The sequence below is a fragment of the Dreissena polymorpha genome, chromosome 11 (genome assembly GCF_020536995.1).
Source record: "Dreissena polymorpha isolate Duluth1 chromosome 11, UMN_Dpol_1.0, whole genome shotgun sequence".
Lineage (NCBI taxonomy): Eukaryota > Metazoa > Mollusca > Bivalvia > Myida > Dreissenidae > Dreissena > Dreissena polymorpha.
This window is the reverse complement of record NC_068365.1, coordinates 54333835-54353143: the sequence shown is the minus strand read 5'-3', so window position 1 is coordinate 54353143 and position 19309 is coordinate 54333835. Positions and strand designations below refer to the sequence as shown.

Below are 19309 nucleotides of genomic sequence, written 5' to 3'. Positions count from 1 at the left end.
TGGACGTAATTTTTGAGTGTTTACACAGTTTTTATATCAAATGCCTGATCATTTCCTTTTGATCATTATTCAAAATTGTAGGTGCTATACATACTTTAAAAAAGGTCATTATTTTACCGTAATTTCTTTAACATATGACCGAGTAATGAGGAAACAAACACAATAAATAGTTTGACCACAACAGTTGTGTGTTTTATAAAACGTGTTAAACCGTTTGATGCACAATATTATTAAGCAGTTTGGGCAACATTATAATTGCCACACGTGCTTATTAATTATCTCAGCGTAATTGTCGATAATTATTAAATGATTAATAAATGTTTAGAGGTGTTATTAAACCAATTAGCAGATAACGTTAATCAATCCACATTTATATTGGTTTGATAACACAGTTTGTTGACGGGATTTATTAATCATCTCTTTTACCAAACCAAATAGCGGATTAGACTAATTAGTTCAACAAGGTGCTGACGGGCTTTATCGATCGCCTTTAATCGGGTTCCGTTTGTCAGGGTTTATTATTAAATCGGGTGCCGATTGTCCGGGTCGACAAATTTACAGGGTGCCGACTGTCCGCGTATGCAAAAAAAACACTGGCGGTCAATTGTCCGGGTGCCGTTTGTCCGGATACCGTGAACATTGCAATGAACATATAAGGTCCATCTTGATATAAATAAACAAATGCATAATATGCTTAATATATTCCATTCGAATGTTCGTGAACAGCACCGTAACACCAACATTTCATTTTTCGATAGTGAAATGTAACTGGTTTGCATTAAAAATACATGAAATAAAATGCATATCAGACTATCTGTTAATGAAACCACGAAATTAGGCCTATAGGAGGTTATGGGGATTCCGATAATGATGTAATTTTTGCGCATGCTAAAATGTTGGCCGTCAAAACTGCGGCAATTTTGCTATTGTTTGCATTTGATGAACCGCATCGTGATAAGGTTACCATAACAATCTCTACTTGACACATATTCGCGACCCTTTTAAGATCAACAAAATACTCAGAAATTAAAATTCTTTCAGAATTAATTGATTTCAATGAACGAACACGAATACGGACCAAAACAAACAACAAATAGATTGATTTGATGTAATCAACATATAGAAACTGATTTGAACCTATAAAAGCTATATGTCTTTTAAAACTTACCTTGTTACAGATTAACTAAATCCTCTTGATAAATGTAATTATTTTTATTTAATTGGTCTCACCAATTTTGACACTCTTTGTTTCAGCATTTTTAACCCAGTGTTTAATTTCCCCTTTGTTCACCACAAACCGATTATCTCGATATGATCGAATACTGTCAAGACAATTACTAAGAAAACAGGGGGTCATAAAACCAGGGACCTATACTGCATAAACCACATGTGTCAGGTCATTAAACACAATTTATGATACCTCCATGTCATATCTTGGCATATTGAGCAGCCATTTAAGCCAAATACTTAACAGTTGCTTTAATAAAATATTTGAACATAGTTAAAAAATAGACATTTGTCCGAAAAGGATTAACAGGAACTATAAAATGTTTATATATTAGCCAGTTTAAACATAACAATAAAGTGTTTAATAACTTTAAATTTAAAATATTGTACCAATTTACGGCTACACAATTAGCGTATTTAACGGGTACCTGCAAATGTAAATTCCGCTATAACGTGTGAAGATCGTGCGATACTGCAGTGTTCGAAACAGCATCATGAAAACAAGCAAGCACGTTTGATCTTAATAGGGATAAAAAATACTTGCGTAAATAAATTAAATGTATAGATTTATGGTATCACAAAATGCCAGATTTGTATCGCGCATCATCACTAGTAAAGAGTTTTCAATATACATGTACATGCAAAGACAGTTCAATTTGCAAAATATGCAGGTGTTTTTTTCCATTTGAATGCTAAAATTTATTAATATTTTCGTTCAATTTAAACGAAACGAAAATTCATTCAATGTAAAATAAAAATAAAACTACATTTGAAGATTTTTTGTAATGTATTGCGCTTTTTTAGGACTTCGTTTTATAACGTCTTACACTAAATTTCGATCGCTGATGAAAAATAACACTATCGCATCCACACCACTTATTATTATAATCAAAGTATTATAGGATTTATTATTTTTGGAATATCATTTATTAAAGTGTTACTTTAAGAAATAATACGGGTATTTATAATTTTTTGTGTGAAATTGGCAGTCTTTAGTCTTCCGACGACCTTTACTTTGAAACAATGTAAATGGCCGCGATCGAAAGGTGTGACAGCCAATTTATTTTTAATAACGGAAACCCCTCTTTTGACGTCACGCCAAAACCTCCTATATAAATTATGGTTACAATCAAAATTTAATTAATATCTAAATAAAAAGAAAAGGTGTCTTTTTAAAAATAACACAATAAAACAAAGATCTAAACATTTTTAATAAACAAAAAACCCATAATGATATAGATGTGTCATTTGCATTTAATAAAAATATTTTCAAAAAAATAATTATATATGAATAGCCACAGGATTCACTGTAAAGCTGTTTAATTCAAGTTCAAAATAAATATGAAATAAATGTTAATTTTTACAACGGATTTTTATTCAACTCCCTATAATATGTATATGAAACGTTTCTGATAGTCAGTCAGTCGTTTACTCATTTATTTTGATTACGCCATTTCTCTCAAAAGCATTAATGATTGCATTAAAGTTTTACAAAGCAGTTTAGTTTAGTGTGCAACTTTAACAATTTATATTGTAGAAAATAGCATGATACATCGTTTCAAATATAGTTTTTCACTCGCCTAATCCGCTATCATTGCGATCTGCTTGTCGGGGTTTTCTAATCACTAGACCACGTAACTATGTGGGCGGAGCGATCGATAATTTGGCGACTGGCCAATTACAATTTTCATGTTTAGCTTGATAAATATTAATGCGGGCATTGTGTATAGTTTAAGAAATCCATTATTGTTGGTGTGAAGTTTTTAGTCGCAGCAATAGGCAGGGTCTCAGAAACGCAAATCGCTTATTTGTGTCAATTTTGAGTTGGCGATTACATAGTGACCTCCCCTGTTTAGATGCTTAAATATCATTCATCACGGAAGATAGAGAAAACGAATCTCATCAGCGGACTCATTTTCTTTGAGTAACTCTATCCTTAATTATGTTATCTGTTTTCTGAGTTTTTCATTATAAAGATTTATAAATCGCTTAATATTATGACAGATTTGTCAATTCACCACTCAAAAATGGAATTAAAAACAATATTTGAAACGAACCCGTTTCTTGAGAAAGTGAGCCTTTATTTCGAGAAGCTTAGACTTAATTTAAGGAAGGCATTGTCAACGTTCAACAGCATTCCACCACTTGGTGACAAAATCAATTATCATTGAGGGTCTGAATTTTAAAGGCGCCCCAACCAGCCGAACTTCACAATTGATAGAAGTTGACTTTGACTTTGTTAAATGTGTTTGTTTCAATTAATTTTAGAATGTAAAACACACCCGAGTGTAGATGACAAAAGCACTTTTACCAACTGGACTGTAGCAGTGAACAGCAACACAACTTTAGAAGCCAGATGTTATTCTGGGTATACTATATCTGGTAATGCAACAATTACATGTTTGCCCAACGGAACGTGGTCAACACCGCCGACATGCAATGTTATACGTAAGTAAAGCATGTTTCAAATGAGATAGTTAACGACTATTTTATCTTCAATATGCTATCTTTACGAGTGAAATGGTGTATATGATCCCGTTGACAGTGACCACAATATAAGTAATAGCATCTTTGTTTGTCGGTATTAAAGTGAGTAGAATCTAACTTCGTTAAATTAGTTTTTTAAGCTCAGGAATCGACAGGAATAAATATATTCTCTTTAAATGTTGTGAAATAAAAAATGATTTTAATTCATACAGCTTGATTTGAACTAATTGTATTATTATTATGTTGCTCGAGAAAAAGTCTAAATCACTTTGGACCCTTTATATGTGCATATTCTTTACCTATGGAGCTATCAAACGTAGATGTGTGTGCCCGGCTTATTTCTTCATCGTGCACGTTTGTATTCTATAATTAGACCGCTTTACGACACATGTCACATTTATTTAATTTGCATGATGTTTGGCAGTTTAAGTGGTACATAACTTGTATTTACCTTCAGCACCATTCCTAATTCTGTCTTTTCTAATATATAGGTTTTATTTTTCGATCTACGTACTATTTGTTACGATACACTGCTTTCTGTGTCTTATTACATGTGTTAACGACATCAATTGCTTTTGATCACATGCCTGGTTTCGATTATTGTTACAAATCTAGATTGATAAATATTCATGTAGGAATTGTGTACAGTGTTAATAAATCAATACGTATTACAATGAAGTTTGTACTTGCGACAATAGACAGGGTCTTAGAAACGCAAATGGAAAACGTTTGTCATATTTGACTTTTTGATAACGTAGTGACCTCCCCTTTTAGATGCTAAAATATCATTCAGCAGGGGAGATAAATAACCTAAGAGCAAAAAAATCAAATCAGCTGACTCATCTTCCATCCTGTTTTTTGTTTTATGTATTGTATTGTAATGATAATCTGTAAATTGCAAAATAGGACTATTACAATAGTCAAAATATTACATTATTAAAATATTACACTATTAACAACTCACCATTTAAACAATTGAATTGTAAACAAAGTTCACGAAGAACTTGTTTCTGGATAAAATTAGAGGTTATCTATAGAGGCTTAGACGTAAATAACGGTAAGTCTCAGTTTGTCAATATTCAGCAGTCTTTCAGCATTCAACAATTTTGATGACAAATCAGTATTCATTGAGTATGTGAATGTTTAAAGGGACCACGATCCACCGAAGTTCAACAATTATATCAGTTGACTTGACATGGTTTATGTATTTGCTTCAATTTATTTCAGGCTGTAAAATACCACCGAATGTAAATAGCAGCAGCACTTTTGCCAACTGGAGTGGAGATGTTAACAGCAACGCATCTTTAGTAGCAAGCTGTTACTCTGGGTACACTATGTCTGGTAATTCAACAATAACATGTTTGCCCAACGGAACGTGGTCAACTCCGCCGACATGCAATGTTATACGTAAGTATAGCATGTTTCAAGTGAGATGGTTAACGACTATTTTATCTTCAATATGCTATTATTACGAGTGAAATGGTGTATAAGATCCCGTTGACAGTGACCACAATATAATAAATAACATCTTTTTTGTCGGTATTAAAGTGAGTAGAATCTAACTTCGTTAAATTAGTTTTTTAAGCTCAGGAATCGACAGGAATAAATATATTCTCTTTAAAAATCAAATCAGCAAATTGCAAAATATGACTCTTGCAATAGTCATAATATTACATTATTCAAATATTACACTATTAACAACTCACCATTCAAACAATTGAATTGTAAACAAAGTTCACGACGAACTTGTTTCTTGAGAAAATTAGAGGTTATCTAGAGAGGCTTAGACGTAAATAACGGCAAGTCTCAGTTTGTCAATATTCAACAGTCTTTCAGCGTTCAACAATTTTGATGACAAATCAGTATTCATTGAGTATGTGAATGTTTAAAGGGACCACGATCCACCAAACTTCAACAATGATATCAGTTTACTTGACATGGTTTATGTATTTGCTTCAATTTATTTCAGGCTGTAAAATACCACCGAATGTAAATAGCAACAGCACTTTTACCAACTGGAGTGGAGATGTTAACAGCAACGCATCTTTAGTAGCAAGCTGTTACTCTGGGTACACTATTTCTGGTAATTCAACAATAACATGTTTGCCCGATGGAACGTGGTCAACACCGCCGACATGCAATGTTATACGTAAGTGAAGCCTGTATCCAGTAAGACATGTTACGACTATTCTTTCTTAAATATGGTATCACTAAGCGGCAAATTGTGATTACCACATTTTAATAATTTCATACATGTTTAATACTGTTTAGAATCTAACTTACATTCGTTAAAATTACAATTTCTTTTTCTTGTTCATATTGTCAGGAACAAAGTGTATCCTCCTTAAATATTGTGGAATATGAATAGGTGGATATTCCCATAACTGAATGTGAACTTATTTTATCATTATTCAATTCAATTCAATGTTTTATTAAAGTCTCATTCGCAATACATATACAATTAAAATGCATATAAAAGGCACAGTTACATGTATGCGACCAATCATAATATGATTTATAAGAGACTATATAATTATTTACATTAACAATTATTGACTATCTAATTACTGCCACATGGTTAAAACTTACTTCTATTAAAATTAGTTATTGTATCTACTGTCCTTTGAAGGAGACCAAGACTTGTTGCCAACACGCCGCCCAACAATATGCACCATTAGTCACGCGCCCCAGAATTTGTCTTGCGGGTAGGGAAAGGGTACAGCCTTGAACAATACAGATAATAAATTCATGCGACACTTAAAATAGGAAAAATCAGGTCTAGATAATATTTTCTAAATCCTTACTTATTTTTACCCATTATTGGTATAAAAAAGATCTCAGACCAACTAGGGTTTGGGTCAGGAATTACAAAGTTAGCTGTGAAAAACCCCATCTATTTAGAGCTCTGTCTATCTTTCTTGTGGCCACCATGCATGTTCTATGTATTATCCATGGAACAACTACTAACTGTATTATTAATAATGAACCAAATATATTTCAACTGCACCATGATTCTCAAGTTATCATCTCAAATCGTCCATTTCAGTAAATCTCTCGAAACAAAACTTTCTTTAAGCATTGTAACTGAATATCCTCTCATGTGAACGATAATAGGGTATACTTATTAGACAGTTCAATTGTGAAAGGTTCTAAGAATGTTAATTTGTCATAAAAAATTTATGAATCAATATTCCTTAATGCAAACTACATTTTCACAAGTCTTGAAGATTGAGCCCATTTCTTAATCAATACACCTATTCAAACTGTAAAATTTGAGAATAAAGAGGCGCTCGTAAATACGGGTGTAAATACTTGTTTAGCAAATTTCATCGCATTTACTAACCGCTAAATGGACGCATTAAACCATCATTTTTTCGATACTTATAAAAAAAAACATACCTGAAAGTTGGTTCACATGCACACATCTTCTCTTTGTGCAAACATCCGCATCTGTCACAAAACTGATGTTTCCACTTCTTAAGCCAATAACCGCCGTTTGAGCAACGTTTCACAGAGCAAGTCAGAGCCATTTTCAATTTTTTACTCGAAATTTCAAGTCGGGTAACTCTAGCTGACTTTTCGTCTGCGCATGTGCAGACGCTTACTGTTTATCGGTGTATTGATAACTTATGTCACTTTTGAGTTGGCGATGGCATAATGACCTTCTCTGTTTAGATGCTTAAATATCATTCAGCAGGGAAGATAGAGGAAAAGAATCTCATCAGTGGACTCATTTTCTTTGAGTAACTCTATCCTTAATTATGTAATTTATTTTCTGAGTTGTTCTCTTATACAAATGTATAAATTGCTTAATAATATGACAAATTTGTCAATTCACCACTCAAAAGTTGAATTAAAAACAATGTTTGCCACGAACCCGTTTCTTGAACCTTTATTTCGAGAAGCTTAGGATTAATTTAAGGAAGGCATCAGTTTGTCAACGTTCAACAGTGTTTCAGCATTCCACTATTTTGGTGACAAAATCAATTATCATTGAGGATCTGAATTTTAAAGGCGCCACAACCAGCCGAACTTCACAATTGATAAAAGTTGACTTAGACATTTTAAATGTGTTTGTTTCAATTATTTTTAGAATGCGAAACACACCCGAGTGTAGATAACAAAAGCACTTTTACCAACTGGACTGTAGCAGTGAACAGCAACACAACTTTAGAAGCCAGATGTTATTCTGGGTATAATATGTCTGGTAATTCTTCAATTACATGTTTGCCCAACGGAACGTGGTCAACAACGCCGACATGCAATGTTATATGTAAGTATAGCATGTTTCAGGTGAAATTGTTGTACTATTTTATCTTCAATATGCTATCATTAAGAGTGAAATGGTGTAAATGATCCCGTTGACAGTAACCACAATAAAATTAATATCATCTTTGTTTATCGGTATTCAAGTTAGTAGAATTTAACTTCGTTAAATTAATTTATTTGCATGCTTAGGAACCGACAAAAATAATTAAATTCTCTTTAAATGTTGTGGAATAAAATTTGGTTTTAATTTATACCTGTTCGTTTGAACTGATTGTAATATTATTATGTTGCTCGAGTAAAAGTCCAAATCACTTTGGACCCTTTATGTGTGCAAAGTCCTTACCCATGGAGCTATCAAACTTAGATTTGTTTGTCCGGCTTAGTTCTTCATCGTGCACGTTTGGATTCCATAATTAGGCCGCTTTGCGGCACATGTCACATTTATTTAATTTGCATGTTGTTTGGAAGTTGGAGAGGTACATAACTTTTATTTACGTTCAGCACCATACCTAATTCTGTCTTCTTTAATATATAGGTTTTATTTTCCGATCTACATACTATTTTCTTTACTATTCATTTTATGTCTCGTTACATGTGTAAGGGACATCAATGGCTTATGATCAAATGCCAAGTTACGATTATTGTTTCAAATCTATGTTGATTAAGATTCATGTAAGCATTGTGTATAGTGGTAATAAATCATTATGTATTAAAATGAAGTTTGTACTTGCGACAATAGACAGGGTCTTAGAAATGCACATTGAAAACCTTTTACTTGTTGGTTACATAGTGACCTCCCCTTTTTAGAGTCTAAAATATTATTTAGAAGGGGAGATAAATAACCTTAGAGCAAAAAATCTTATCAACTGACTCATCTTCCTTGAGTTATTTAATCCCTCTTCTGTTATTTGTTTGGTGTATTGTATTGTAATGATAGTTGGTAAATTGCAAAATAAAATTACACTATTAACATCATACCATTCAAACGATTGAATTGTAAACAATGTTCACGATGAACTTGTTTCTTGAGAAAATGAGATGTTATCTCGAGAGGCTTAGACGTAAATAACGGCAAGTCGCAGTTTGTCAATATTCAACAGTCTCTCAGCGTTCAACTACTTTGATCACAAATTAGTATTCATTGAGTATGTAAAGGGTCCAAGATCCACCGAACTTCAAAATTGGTAGCAGTTGACTTGACATGGTTTGTATATTTGCTTTAATTATTTTCAGACTGCAAAAGAGCACCGAATGTTATTAGCAACAGCACGTTTACAAACTGGAGTGGAGATGTTAACAGCAACGCATCGTTAGTAGCAAGCTGTTACTCTGGGTACAATATGTCTGGTAATTCAACAATTACATGTTTGCCCGACGGAACGTGGTCAACGCCGCCGACATGCAATGTTATTGGTAAGTGAAGCCTCTTTCCAGTAAGACATGGAACGACTATTGTTTCCTAAATCTGGTATCAATTGGCGTCAGATGGTGATTACCACATTATAATAATTTCATTTTTGTATATCTGTATAATACTGTTTAGAATCTATCTCAAATGCGTTAAAATTACAATTTCATGTTCAAGTTCATATTGTCAGGAACCATATATATCCTCTTTAAATATTGTGTAATATGAATAGATTGATATTCAAATAACATGCTGTGAACTTATTTTATTATGGTTGTGTTTCTTGAGTAAAGGTCTAGATAACGTTAGGCAATTTTAATATGTGCATAAACTTTGATTAATTGCATCCATTTTCTTTGTTATGTGCACTGTCAAATTATGCTTATTCGGAAATTGCTAAATATAAATACAATATTAAGAACTTGTTACCACCTTTTAATAACGTGTCAATAGATAACATTAAGATTATTTGAGACGATCCAGCTGTTTGGAAAAGATGTGCTCTTATCTCGCTAGACATAGACTTACTTTACGGCAGTCCACAAGAGTCAACAGTCATACATTTTCAACTGTTTTATTTACACAATATGTAATTATTGAGGGTCTGAATTGTTAAAGACTTTAGCACCAAATGAACTTTAAAAGTGATAGTAGCTGAGTTTGACAAACTCAATGTATTAGCTTCAATTAATTTAAGTCTGTCAAACACCACCCGGTGTGAATGGCACCAGCACTTATAGTAACTGGACTGGAGAGATGAAGAGCAACGCAACTTTAGAAGCCAGTTGTTACCCTGGGTACAATATGTCTGGTAATGCAACAATGAAATGCCTGCCCAACGGAACGTGGTCAACACCGCCGACATGCCATGTTATACGTAAGTCAAATAGTTTTCTTGTGATGCTGTTTACAACTAGTTTCCCCTCAACATGCTATCATTAGGCGCCAAATGGTGTATATGATTTTGTTGATAAATACCATGATGTACTTTATAACATATATACACATCGGATTTCTGCTGTTAGAATGTTTCGTCGCGTTCAGTTTCAATTTCATTTTTAAGTTCTTATTGTCAGACTTAATTCGTTCTTTAAGATCCAAGATCCACCGAATCAACATTGGTAGAAGTTGACTTGACATGGTTTGTATATTTGCTTTAATTAATTTCAGACTGCAAAAGAGCACCGAATGTTATTAGCAACAGCACTTTTACAAACTGGAGTGGAGATGTTAACAGCAACGCATCGTTAGTAGCAAGCTGTTACTCTGGGTACAATATGTCTGGTAATTCAACAATTACATGTTTGCCCGACGGAACGTGGTCAACGCCGCCGACATGCAATGTTATACGTAAGTGAAGCCTGTTTCCAGTAAGACATGGAACGACTATTGTTTCCTAAATGTGATATCAATAAGCATCAGATAGTGGTTACCAAATTATAATAATTTCATCTTTGTATATCTGTATCATACTTGTTTAGAATCTAACTCAATTGCGTTAAAATTACAATTTCATGTTCAAGTTCATATCGTCAGGCACCAAATGTATCCTCTTTAGATATTGTGTAATATGAGTAGATTGATATTCAAATAACATGATGTGAAATTATTTGATTATGATTGTGTTTCTTGAGTAAAGGTCTAGAAACGTCAGACAATTTTAAAATGTGCATATACTTTGATTAATTGCATCCATTGTCTTTGTTATGTGCACTGTCCAATTATGCCTATTCGGAAATTGCTAAATATTAATACAATATTAAGAACTTGTTACCACCTTTTATTAACGTGTCAATAACTGAAACTTAGATAATTGGAGACGATCCAGTTGTGTGGAAACGATGTGCTCTTATGTCGATAGATATAGACTCACTTTACGGCAGTCCACAAGAGTCAACAGTCATACATTTTCAACTGTTTTATTTACACAATATGTAATTATTGAGAGTCTGAATTGTTAAAGACTTAAGCACCAAACGAACTTTAAAAGTGATAGTAGTTAAGTTTGACAAACGAAATGTATTTGCTTCAATTAATTTTAGGCTGCCAGACACCACCCGGTGTGAATGGCACCAGCACTTTTATTAACTGGACTGGAGAGGTGAACAGCAACGCAACTTTAGAAGCCAGCTGTTACTCTGGGTACAATATGTCTGGTAATGCAACAATGAAATGCCTGCCCAACGGAACGTGGTCAACACCGCCGACATGCCATGTTATACGTAAGTCAAATAGTTTTATTGTGATGCTGTTTACAACTAGTTTCTCCCCAACATGCTATCATTAGGCGCAAAATGATGTATATGATTCTGTTGATAAATACCATGATGTACTTAATAACATATGTGCACATCCGATTTCTGCTGTAAGAATTTTTCTTTGCGTTCGGTTTCAATTTTATTTTTAAGTTCTTATTGTCAGAATTAATTCGTTCTCCAAGATCCAAGATCCACCGAATTTCGAAATTGGTAGCAGTTGACTTGACAAGGTTTATATATTTGCTTTAATTAATTTCAGACTGCAAAAGAGCACCGAATGTTATTACCAACAGCACTTTTACAAACTGGAGTGGAGATGTTAACAGCAACGCATCGTTAGTAGCAAGCTGTTACTCTGGGTACAATATGTCTGGTTATTCAACAATTACATGTTTGCCCGACGGAACCTGGTCAACGCCGCCGACATGCAATGTTATACGTAAGTGAAGCCTGTTTCCAGTAAGACACGGAACGACTATTGTTTCCTAAATGTGGTATCAATAAGCGTCAGACTGTGCTTTCAAAATTATAATAATTTCATCTTTGTATATCTGTATAATACTGTTTAGAATTTAACTCAAATGCGTTACAATTACAATTTCATGTTCAAGTTCATATTGTCAGGCACCAAATGTATCCTCTTTAATTAGTGTGTAATATGAGTAGATTGATATTCAAATAACATGATGTGAAATTACTTTATTATGATTGTGTTTCTTGAGTAAAGATCTACTATGATTGTGTTTCTTGAGTAATGATCTAGATCACGTTAGACAATTTAAATATGTGCATATACTTTGATTCATTGCATCCAAGGTCTTTTTTATGTTCACTGCCAAATTATGCTAATTCGGAAATTGCTAAATATAAATACAATATTAAGAACTTGTTACCACCTTTTAATAACGTGTCAATAACTGAAATGTAGATAATTTGAGACGATCCAGTTGTGTGGAAAAGATGTGCTTTTATCTCATTAGACATTGACTTACTTTACGGCAGTCCACAAGAGTCAACAGTCATACATGTTCAACTGTTTTATTAACACAATATGTAATTATTGAGGGTCTGAATTGTTTAAGACTTTAGCACCAAACGAACTTTAAAAGTGATAGTACACTTCAACACCGATATTTCGAAGTCGTCGGGACCGTTAAAAAAACTTCGGATTAATGATAATTCGAAATAAACATTTGACAGAAGACTTCTTTGATTCTCTCATAATAAAACGCTATAGACTTCGCATGGTTCGGTTACACGCTACTAATAATAATTGCTTTACTTAAAAACGTAAACTAGTCGGATTGCAATGGATTGCTACTAACGGAGGAATAACACGATTATTTTTCTTCTTTTTTATTTTCTTCTAATTACAGAACATATAAAATATAATCAATAGCACAAAGTATCAGAACCTTGTTAGAGCCATGTTGACAGTGTGTTTGCCGGAACACCAAATTCATCTGCCATTTACTACGCGCAGACGACAAAGTATAATTATCGGCTTTAGACAAAGGTGTGAACTTACGCTTAGTGTTTTGCAGTTTTGACTTCGGATTAAAGATTGATTTAGGTGCGAATTTTATTGTTGGGACCGACAGAATCACTTCGAATTAACGATTTCTTCGGTTTAACGAAGTTCGGATTAACAATGAAATTTTACATTAAACAAAGAACAACAAAAATCGGGACCCGAAAAATACTTCGAAATAACGGTGACTTCGGACTATCGGTGTTCGAAATAACGGTGTTGAAGTGTAGTTGAGTTTGACAAAATCAATGTATTTGCTTCAATTAATTTAAGGCTGTCAAACACCACCCGGTGTGAATGGCACCAGCACTTATAGTATCTGGACTGGAGAGGTGAAGAGCAACGCAACTTTAGAAGCCAGTTGTTACCCTGGGTACAATATGTCTGGTAATGCAACAATAAAATGCCTGCCCAACGGAACGTGGTCAACACCGCCGACTTGCCATGTTATACGTAAGTCAAATAGTTTTCTTGTGATGCTGTTTACAACTAGTTTCCCCTCAACATGCTATCATTAAGCGCCAAATGGTGTATATGATTTTGTTGATAAATACCATGATGTACTTAATAACATATATACACATCGGATTTCTGCTGTTAGAATGTTTCGTCGCGTTCAGTTTCAATTTCATTTTTAATGTCTTATTGTCAGACTTAATTCGTTCTTCAAGATCCAAGATCCACCGAATCAACGTTGGTAGAAGTTGACTTGACATGGTTTGTATATTTGCTTTAATTAATTTCAGACTGCAAAAGAGCACCGAATGTAATTACCAACAGCACTTTTACAAACTGGAGTGGAGATGTTAACAGCAACGCATCGTTAGTAGCAAGCTGTTACTCTGGGTACAATATGTCTGGTAATTCAACAATTACATGTTTGCCCGACGGAACGTGGTCAACGCCGCCGACATGCAATGTTATACGTAAGTGAAGCCTGTTTCCAGTAAAACATGGAACGACTATTGTTTGCTAAATGTGGTATCAATAAGCATCAGATAGTGGTTACCAAATTATAATAATTTCATCTTTGTATATCTGTATCATACTTGTTTAGAATCTAACTCAATTGCGTTAAAATTACAATTTCATGTTCAAGTTCATATTGTCAGGCACCAAATGTATCCTCTTTAGATATTGTGTAATATGAGTTTATTGATATTCAAATAACATGATGTGAAATTATTTGATTATGATTGTGTTTCTTGAGTAAAGGTCTAGATCACGTTAGACAATTTTAAAATGTGCATATACTTTGATTAATTGCATCCATTGTCTTTGTTATGTGCACTGTCAAATTATGCCTATTTGGAAATTGCTAAATATTAATACAATATTAAGAACTTGTTACCACCTTTTATTAACGTGTCAATAACTGAAACTTAGATAATTGGAGGAGACGACCCAGTTGTGTGGAAAAGATGTGCTCTTATGTCGATAGATAAAGACTTACTTTACAGCAGTCCACAAGAGTCAACAGTCATACATTTTCAACTGTTTTATTTACACAATATGTAATTATTGAGGGTCTGAATTGTTAAAGACTTAAGCACCAAACGAACTTTAAAAGTGATAGTAGTTAAGTTTGACAAACGAAATGTATTTGCTTCAATTAACTTAAGGCTGCCAGACACTACCCGGTGTGAATGGCACCAGCACTTTTATTAACTGGACTGGAGAGGTGAACAGCAACGCAACTTTAGAAGCCAGCTGTTACTCTGGGTACAATATGTCTGGTAATGCAACAATGAAATGCCTGCCCAACGGAACGTGGTCAACACCGCCGACATGCCATGTTATACGTAAGTCAAATAGTTTTCTTGTGATGCTGTTTACAACTAGTTTCTCCTCAACATGCTATCATTAGGCGCAAAATGGTGTATATGATTCTGTTGATAAATACCATGATGTACTTAATAACATATGTGCACATCCGATTTCTGCTGTAAGAAATTTTCTTTGCGTTCGGTTTCAATTTTATTTTTAAGTTCTTATTGTCAGAATTAATTCGTTCTCCAAGATCCAAGATCCACCGAATTTCGAAATTGGTAGCAGTTGACTTGATAAGGTTTATATATTTGCTTTAATTAATTTCAGACTGCAAAAGAGCACCGAATGTTATTAGCAACAGCACTTTTACAAACTGGAGTGGAGATGTTAACAGCAACGCATCGTTAGTAGCAAGCTGTTACTCTGGGTACAATATGTCTGGTAATTCAACAATTACATGTTTGCCCGACGGAACGTGGTCAACGCCGCCGACATGCAATGTTATACGTAAGTGAAGCCTGTTTCCAGTAAGACACGGAACGACTATTGTTTCCTAAATGTGGTATCAATAAGCGTCAGACTGTGCTTTCCAAATTATAATAATTTCATCTTTGTATATCTGTATAATACTGTTTAGAATCTAACTCAAATGCGTTAAAATTACAATTTTATGTTCAAGTTCATATTGTCAGGTACCAAATGTATCCTCTTAAGATATTGTGTAATATGAGTAGATTGATATTCAAATAACATGATGTGAAATTATTTGATTATGATTGTGTTTCTTGAGTAAAGGTCTAGATCACGTTAGACAATTTTAAAATGTGCATATTCTTTGATTAATTGCATCCATTGTCTTTGTTATGTGCACTGTCAAATTATGCCTATTCGGAAATTGCTAAATATTAATACAATATAAAGAACTTGTTACCACCTTTTATTAACGTGTCAATAACTGAAACTTAGATAATTGGAGACGATCCAGTTGTGTGGAAAAGATGTGCTCTTATGTCGATAGATAAAGACTTACTTTACAGCAGTCCACAAGAGTCAACAGTCATACATTTTAAACTGTTTTATATACACAATATGTAATTATTGAGGGTCTGAATTGTTAAAGACTTAAGCACCAAACGAACTTTAAAAGTGATAGTAGTTAAGTTTGACAAACGAAATGTATTTGCTTCAATTAATTTAAGGCTGCCAGACACCACCCGGTGTGAATGGCACCAGCACTTTTATTAACTGGACTGGAGAGGTGAACAGCAACGCAACTTTAGAAGCCAGTTGTTACCCTGGGTACAATATGTCTGGTAATGCAACAATGAAATGCCTGCCCAACGGAACGTGGTCAACACCGCCGACTTGCCATGTTATACGTAAGTCAAATAGTTTTCTTGTGATGCTGTTTACAACTAGTTTCCCCTCAACATGCTATCATTAGGTTCCAACTGGTGTATATGATTTTGTTGATAAATACCATGATGTACTTAATAACATATATACACATCGGATTTCTGCTGTTAGAATGTTTCGTCGCGTTCAGTTTCAATTTCATTTTTAAGTTCTTATTGTCAGACTTAATTCGTTCTTCAAGATCCAAGATCCACCGAATCAACATTGGTAGAAGTTGACTTGACATGGTTTGTATATTTGCTTTAATTAATTTCAGACTGCAAAAGAGCACCGAATGTTATTAGCAACAGCACTTTTACAAACTGGAGTGGAGATGTTAACAGCAACGCATCGTTAGTAGCAAGCTGTTACTCTGGGTACAATATGTCTGGTAATTCAACAATTACATGTTTGCCCGACGGAACGTGGTCAACGACGCCGACATGCAATGTTATACGTAAGTGAAGCCTGTTTCCAGTAAGACATGGAACGACTATTGTTTCCTAAATATGGTATCAATAAGCATCAGATAGTGGTTACCAAATTATAATAATTTCATCTTTGTATATCTGTATCATACTTGTTTAGAATCTAACTCAATTGCGTTAAAATTACAATTTCATGTTCAAGTTCATATTGTCAGGCACCAAATGTATTCTCTTTAGATATTGTGTAATATGAGTAGATTGATATTCAAATAACATGATGTGAAATTATTTGATTATGATTGTGTTTCTTGAGTAAAGGTCTAGATCACGTTAGACAATTTTAAAATGTGCATATACTTTGATTAATTGCATCCATTGTCTTTGTTATGTGCACTGTCAAATTATGCCTATTCGGAAATTGCTAAATATTAATACAATATTAAGAACTTGTTACCACCTTTTATTAACGTGTCAATAACTGAAACTTGGATAATTGGAGACGATCCAGTTGTGTGGAAAAGATGTGCTCTTATGTCGATAGATAAAGACTTACTTTACAGCAGTCCACAAGAATCAACAGTCATACATTTTCGACTGTTTTATTTACACAATATGTAATTATTGAGGGTCTGAATTGTTAAAGACTTAAGCACCAAACGAACTTTAAAAGTGATAGTACAGTCCACTCTCGTTATCTCGACATCGGATATCTCGATATTCTCGATATGTCGAAGTAAGCTCAATGTCCCAACTTTTTTTCTTCTTTATCTATATAAATAAACATCGCATATCTTGATTTTCGTTATGTCGAATAATTCGATATCTCGATATAAAATGTTGTCCCGAGTCCCGATTTTACATGTATTTAATTTGGTTCATCTCGAAGTTCGAATAACTGTTCCAGTGTCGGCAAAAGGTGAGAAATGTTGTCTTTGATACTTCACTGTCCCGCTTCGCCCGGCTGCTCCCGATACTGTGCGGTAGGAAATTAATCCGTTAATTGCATCAATGATCACGTGTGTAATGTCGTTAGCCATTAACAGTTGAGTAAGGCCTGTTACTCTGGGGATATTGAGCAATAAAGATAATAAGACAATACTCAAAATGGCTTTTCATTTTCATTTGATCCTGTACTAATAATCGATTGAACTTTGCATTTCAAACTACAAAATGTACATGTACAGTTCAGTATTCCGGAACGTGATTTACGCATGTTCAGATGGAAAACCCTCGTCTTGATCGGATGTCAATTGCATCATAACTTTAAATAGCAACATTACCGGATGTTTACTCGACAGTTTAGAAAAATTAACTGCATGTGTTCATGCAATTCTGTAATACTTAAAACGTAATGTTAAGCATTTAATAGCAGAATTAATCGTGCCTCGTAAAAACGCGTATATATCAGGTTGAGAGTATTATGCCACACGGTGACGGCTTTAGTTAGACCACTTAGCAGGTATTTAGATGCTAAAAACCAGGTAAATTTTTGTCTCATTTTTTCTTTGAAAACGCCTGATCGGATATCTCGAACTCTCGTTATCTCGATATTTTTTCTTGTTCCCGCCGACTTCGAGATAACGAGAGTGGACTGTAGTTAAGTTTGACAAACGAAATGTATTTGCTTCAATTAATTTAAGGCTGCCAGACACCACCCGGTGTGAATGGCACCAGCACTTTTATTAACTGGACTGGAGAGGTGAACAGCAACGCAACTTTAGAAGCCAGCTGTTACCCTGGGTACAATATGTCTGGTAATGCAACAATGAAATGCCTGCCCAACGGAACGTGGTCAACACCGCCGACATGCCATGTTATACGTAAGTCAAATAGTTTTCTTGTGATGCTGTTTACAACTAGTTTCTCCTCAACATGCTATCATTAGGCGCAAAATGGTGTATATGATTCTGTTGATAAATACCATGATGTACTTAATAACATATGTGCACATCCGATTTCTGCCGTAAGAATTTTTCTTTGCGTTCGGTTTCAATGTTATTTTTAAGTTCTTATTGTCAGAATTAATTCGTTCTCCAAGATCCAAGATCCACCGAATTTCGAAATTGGTAGCAGTTGACTTGACAAGGTTTATATATTTGCTTTAATTAATTTCAGACTGCAAAAGAGCACCGAATGTTATTAGCAACCGCACTTTTACAAACTGGAGTGGAGATGTTAACAGCAACGCATCGTTAGTAGCAAGCTGTTACTCTGGGTACAATATGTCTGGTAATTCAACAATTACATGTTTGCCCGACGGAACGTGGTCAACGCCGCCGACATGCAATGTTATACGTAAGTGAAGCCTGTTTCCAGTAAGACACGGAACGACTATTGTTTCCTAAATGTGGTATCAATAAGCGTCATACTGTGCTTTCAAAATTATAATAATTTAATCTTTTTATATCTGTATAATAGTGTTTAATATCTAACTCAAATGCGTTAAAATTACAATTTCATGTTCAAGTTCATATTGTCAGGCACCAAATGTATCCTCTTTAAATATTGTGTAATATTAGTAGATTGATATTCAAAT

The 19309-nt window shown here is 34.1% G+C and overlaps 1 protein-coding gene across 1 annotated transcript; it reads left to right on the top strand.

The window, feature by feature from the left end:
• The first annotated feature begins 3611 nt into the window (after positions 1-3611).
• LOC127849853 (beta-2-glycoprotein 1-like) lies at positions 3612-18658 on the top strand. Its single transcript, XM_052382605.1, has 5 exons — positions 3612-3675; positions 4942-5121; positions 11434-11613; positions 15278-15457; positions 18414-18658. Exons 2-5 carry the CDS (start codon positions 5049-5051, stop codon positions 18656-18658), a joined length of 678 nt encoding a protein of 225 aa, XP_052238565.1. The 5' UTR covers positions 3612-3675; positions 4942-5048.
• Positions 18659-19309: the final 651 nt, after the last annotated feature.

Bases quoted from the DNA above. Each gene is read 5' to 3' on its own strand.
- LOC127849853 (XM_052382605.1), top strand. From the start codon at position 5,049: ATGTCTGGTAATTCAACAATAACATGTTTGCCCAACGGAACGTGGTCA. The intron at 5,122-11,433 runs GTAAGTATAGCA...AATTAATTTTAG, and splicing joins GCCGACATGCAATGTTATAC to GCTGCCAGACACCACCCGGT. The intron at 15,458-18,413 runs GTAAGTGAAGCC...AATTAATTTAAG, and splicing joins GCCGACATGCAATGTTATAC to GCTGCCAGACACCACCCGGT.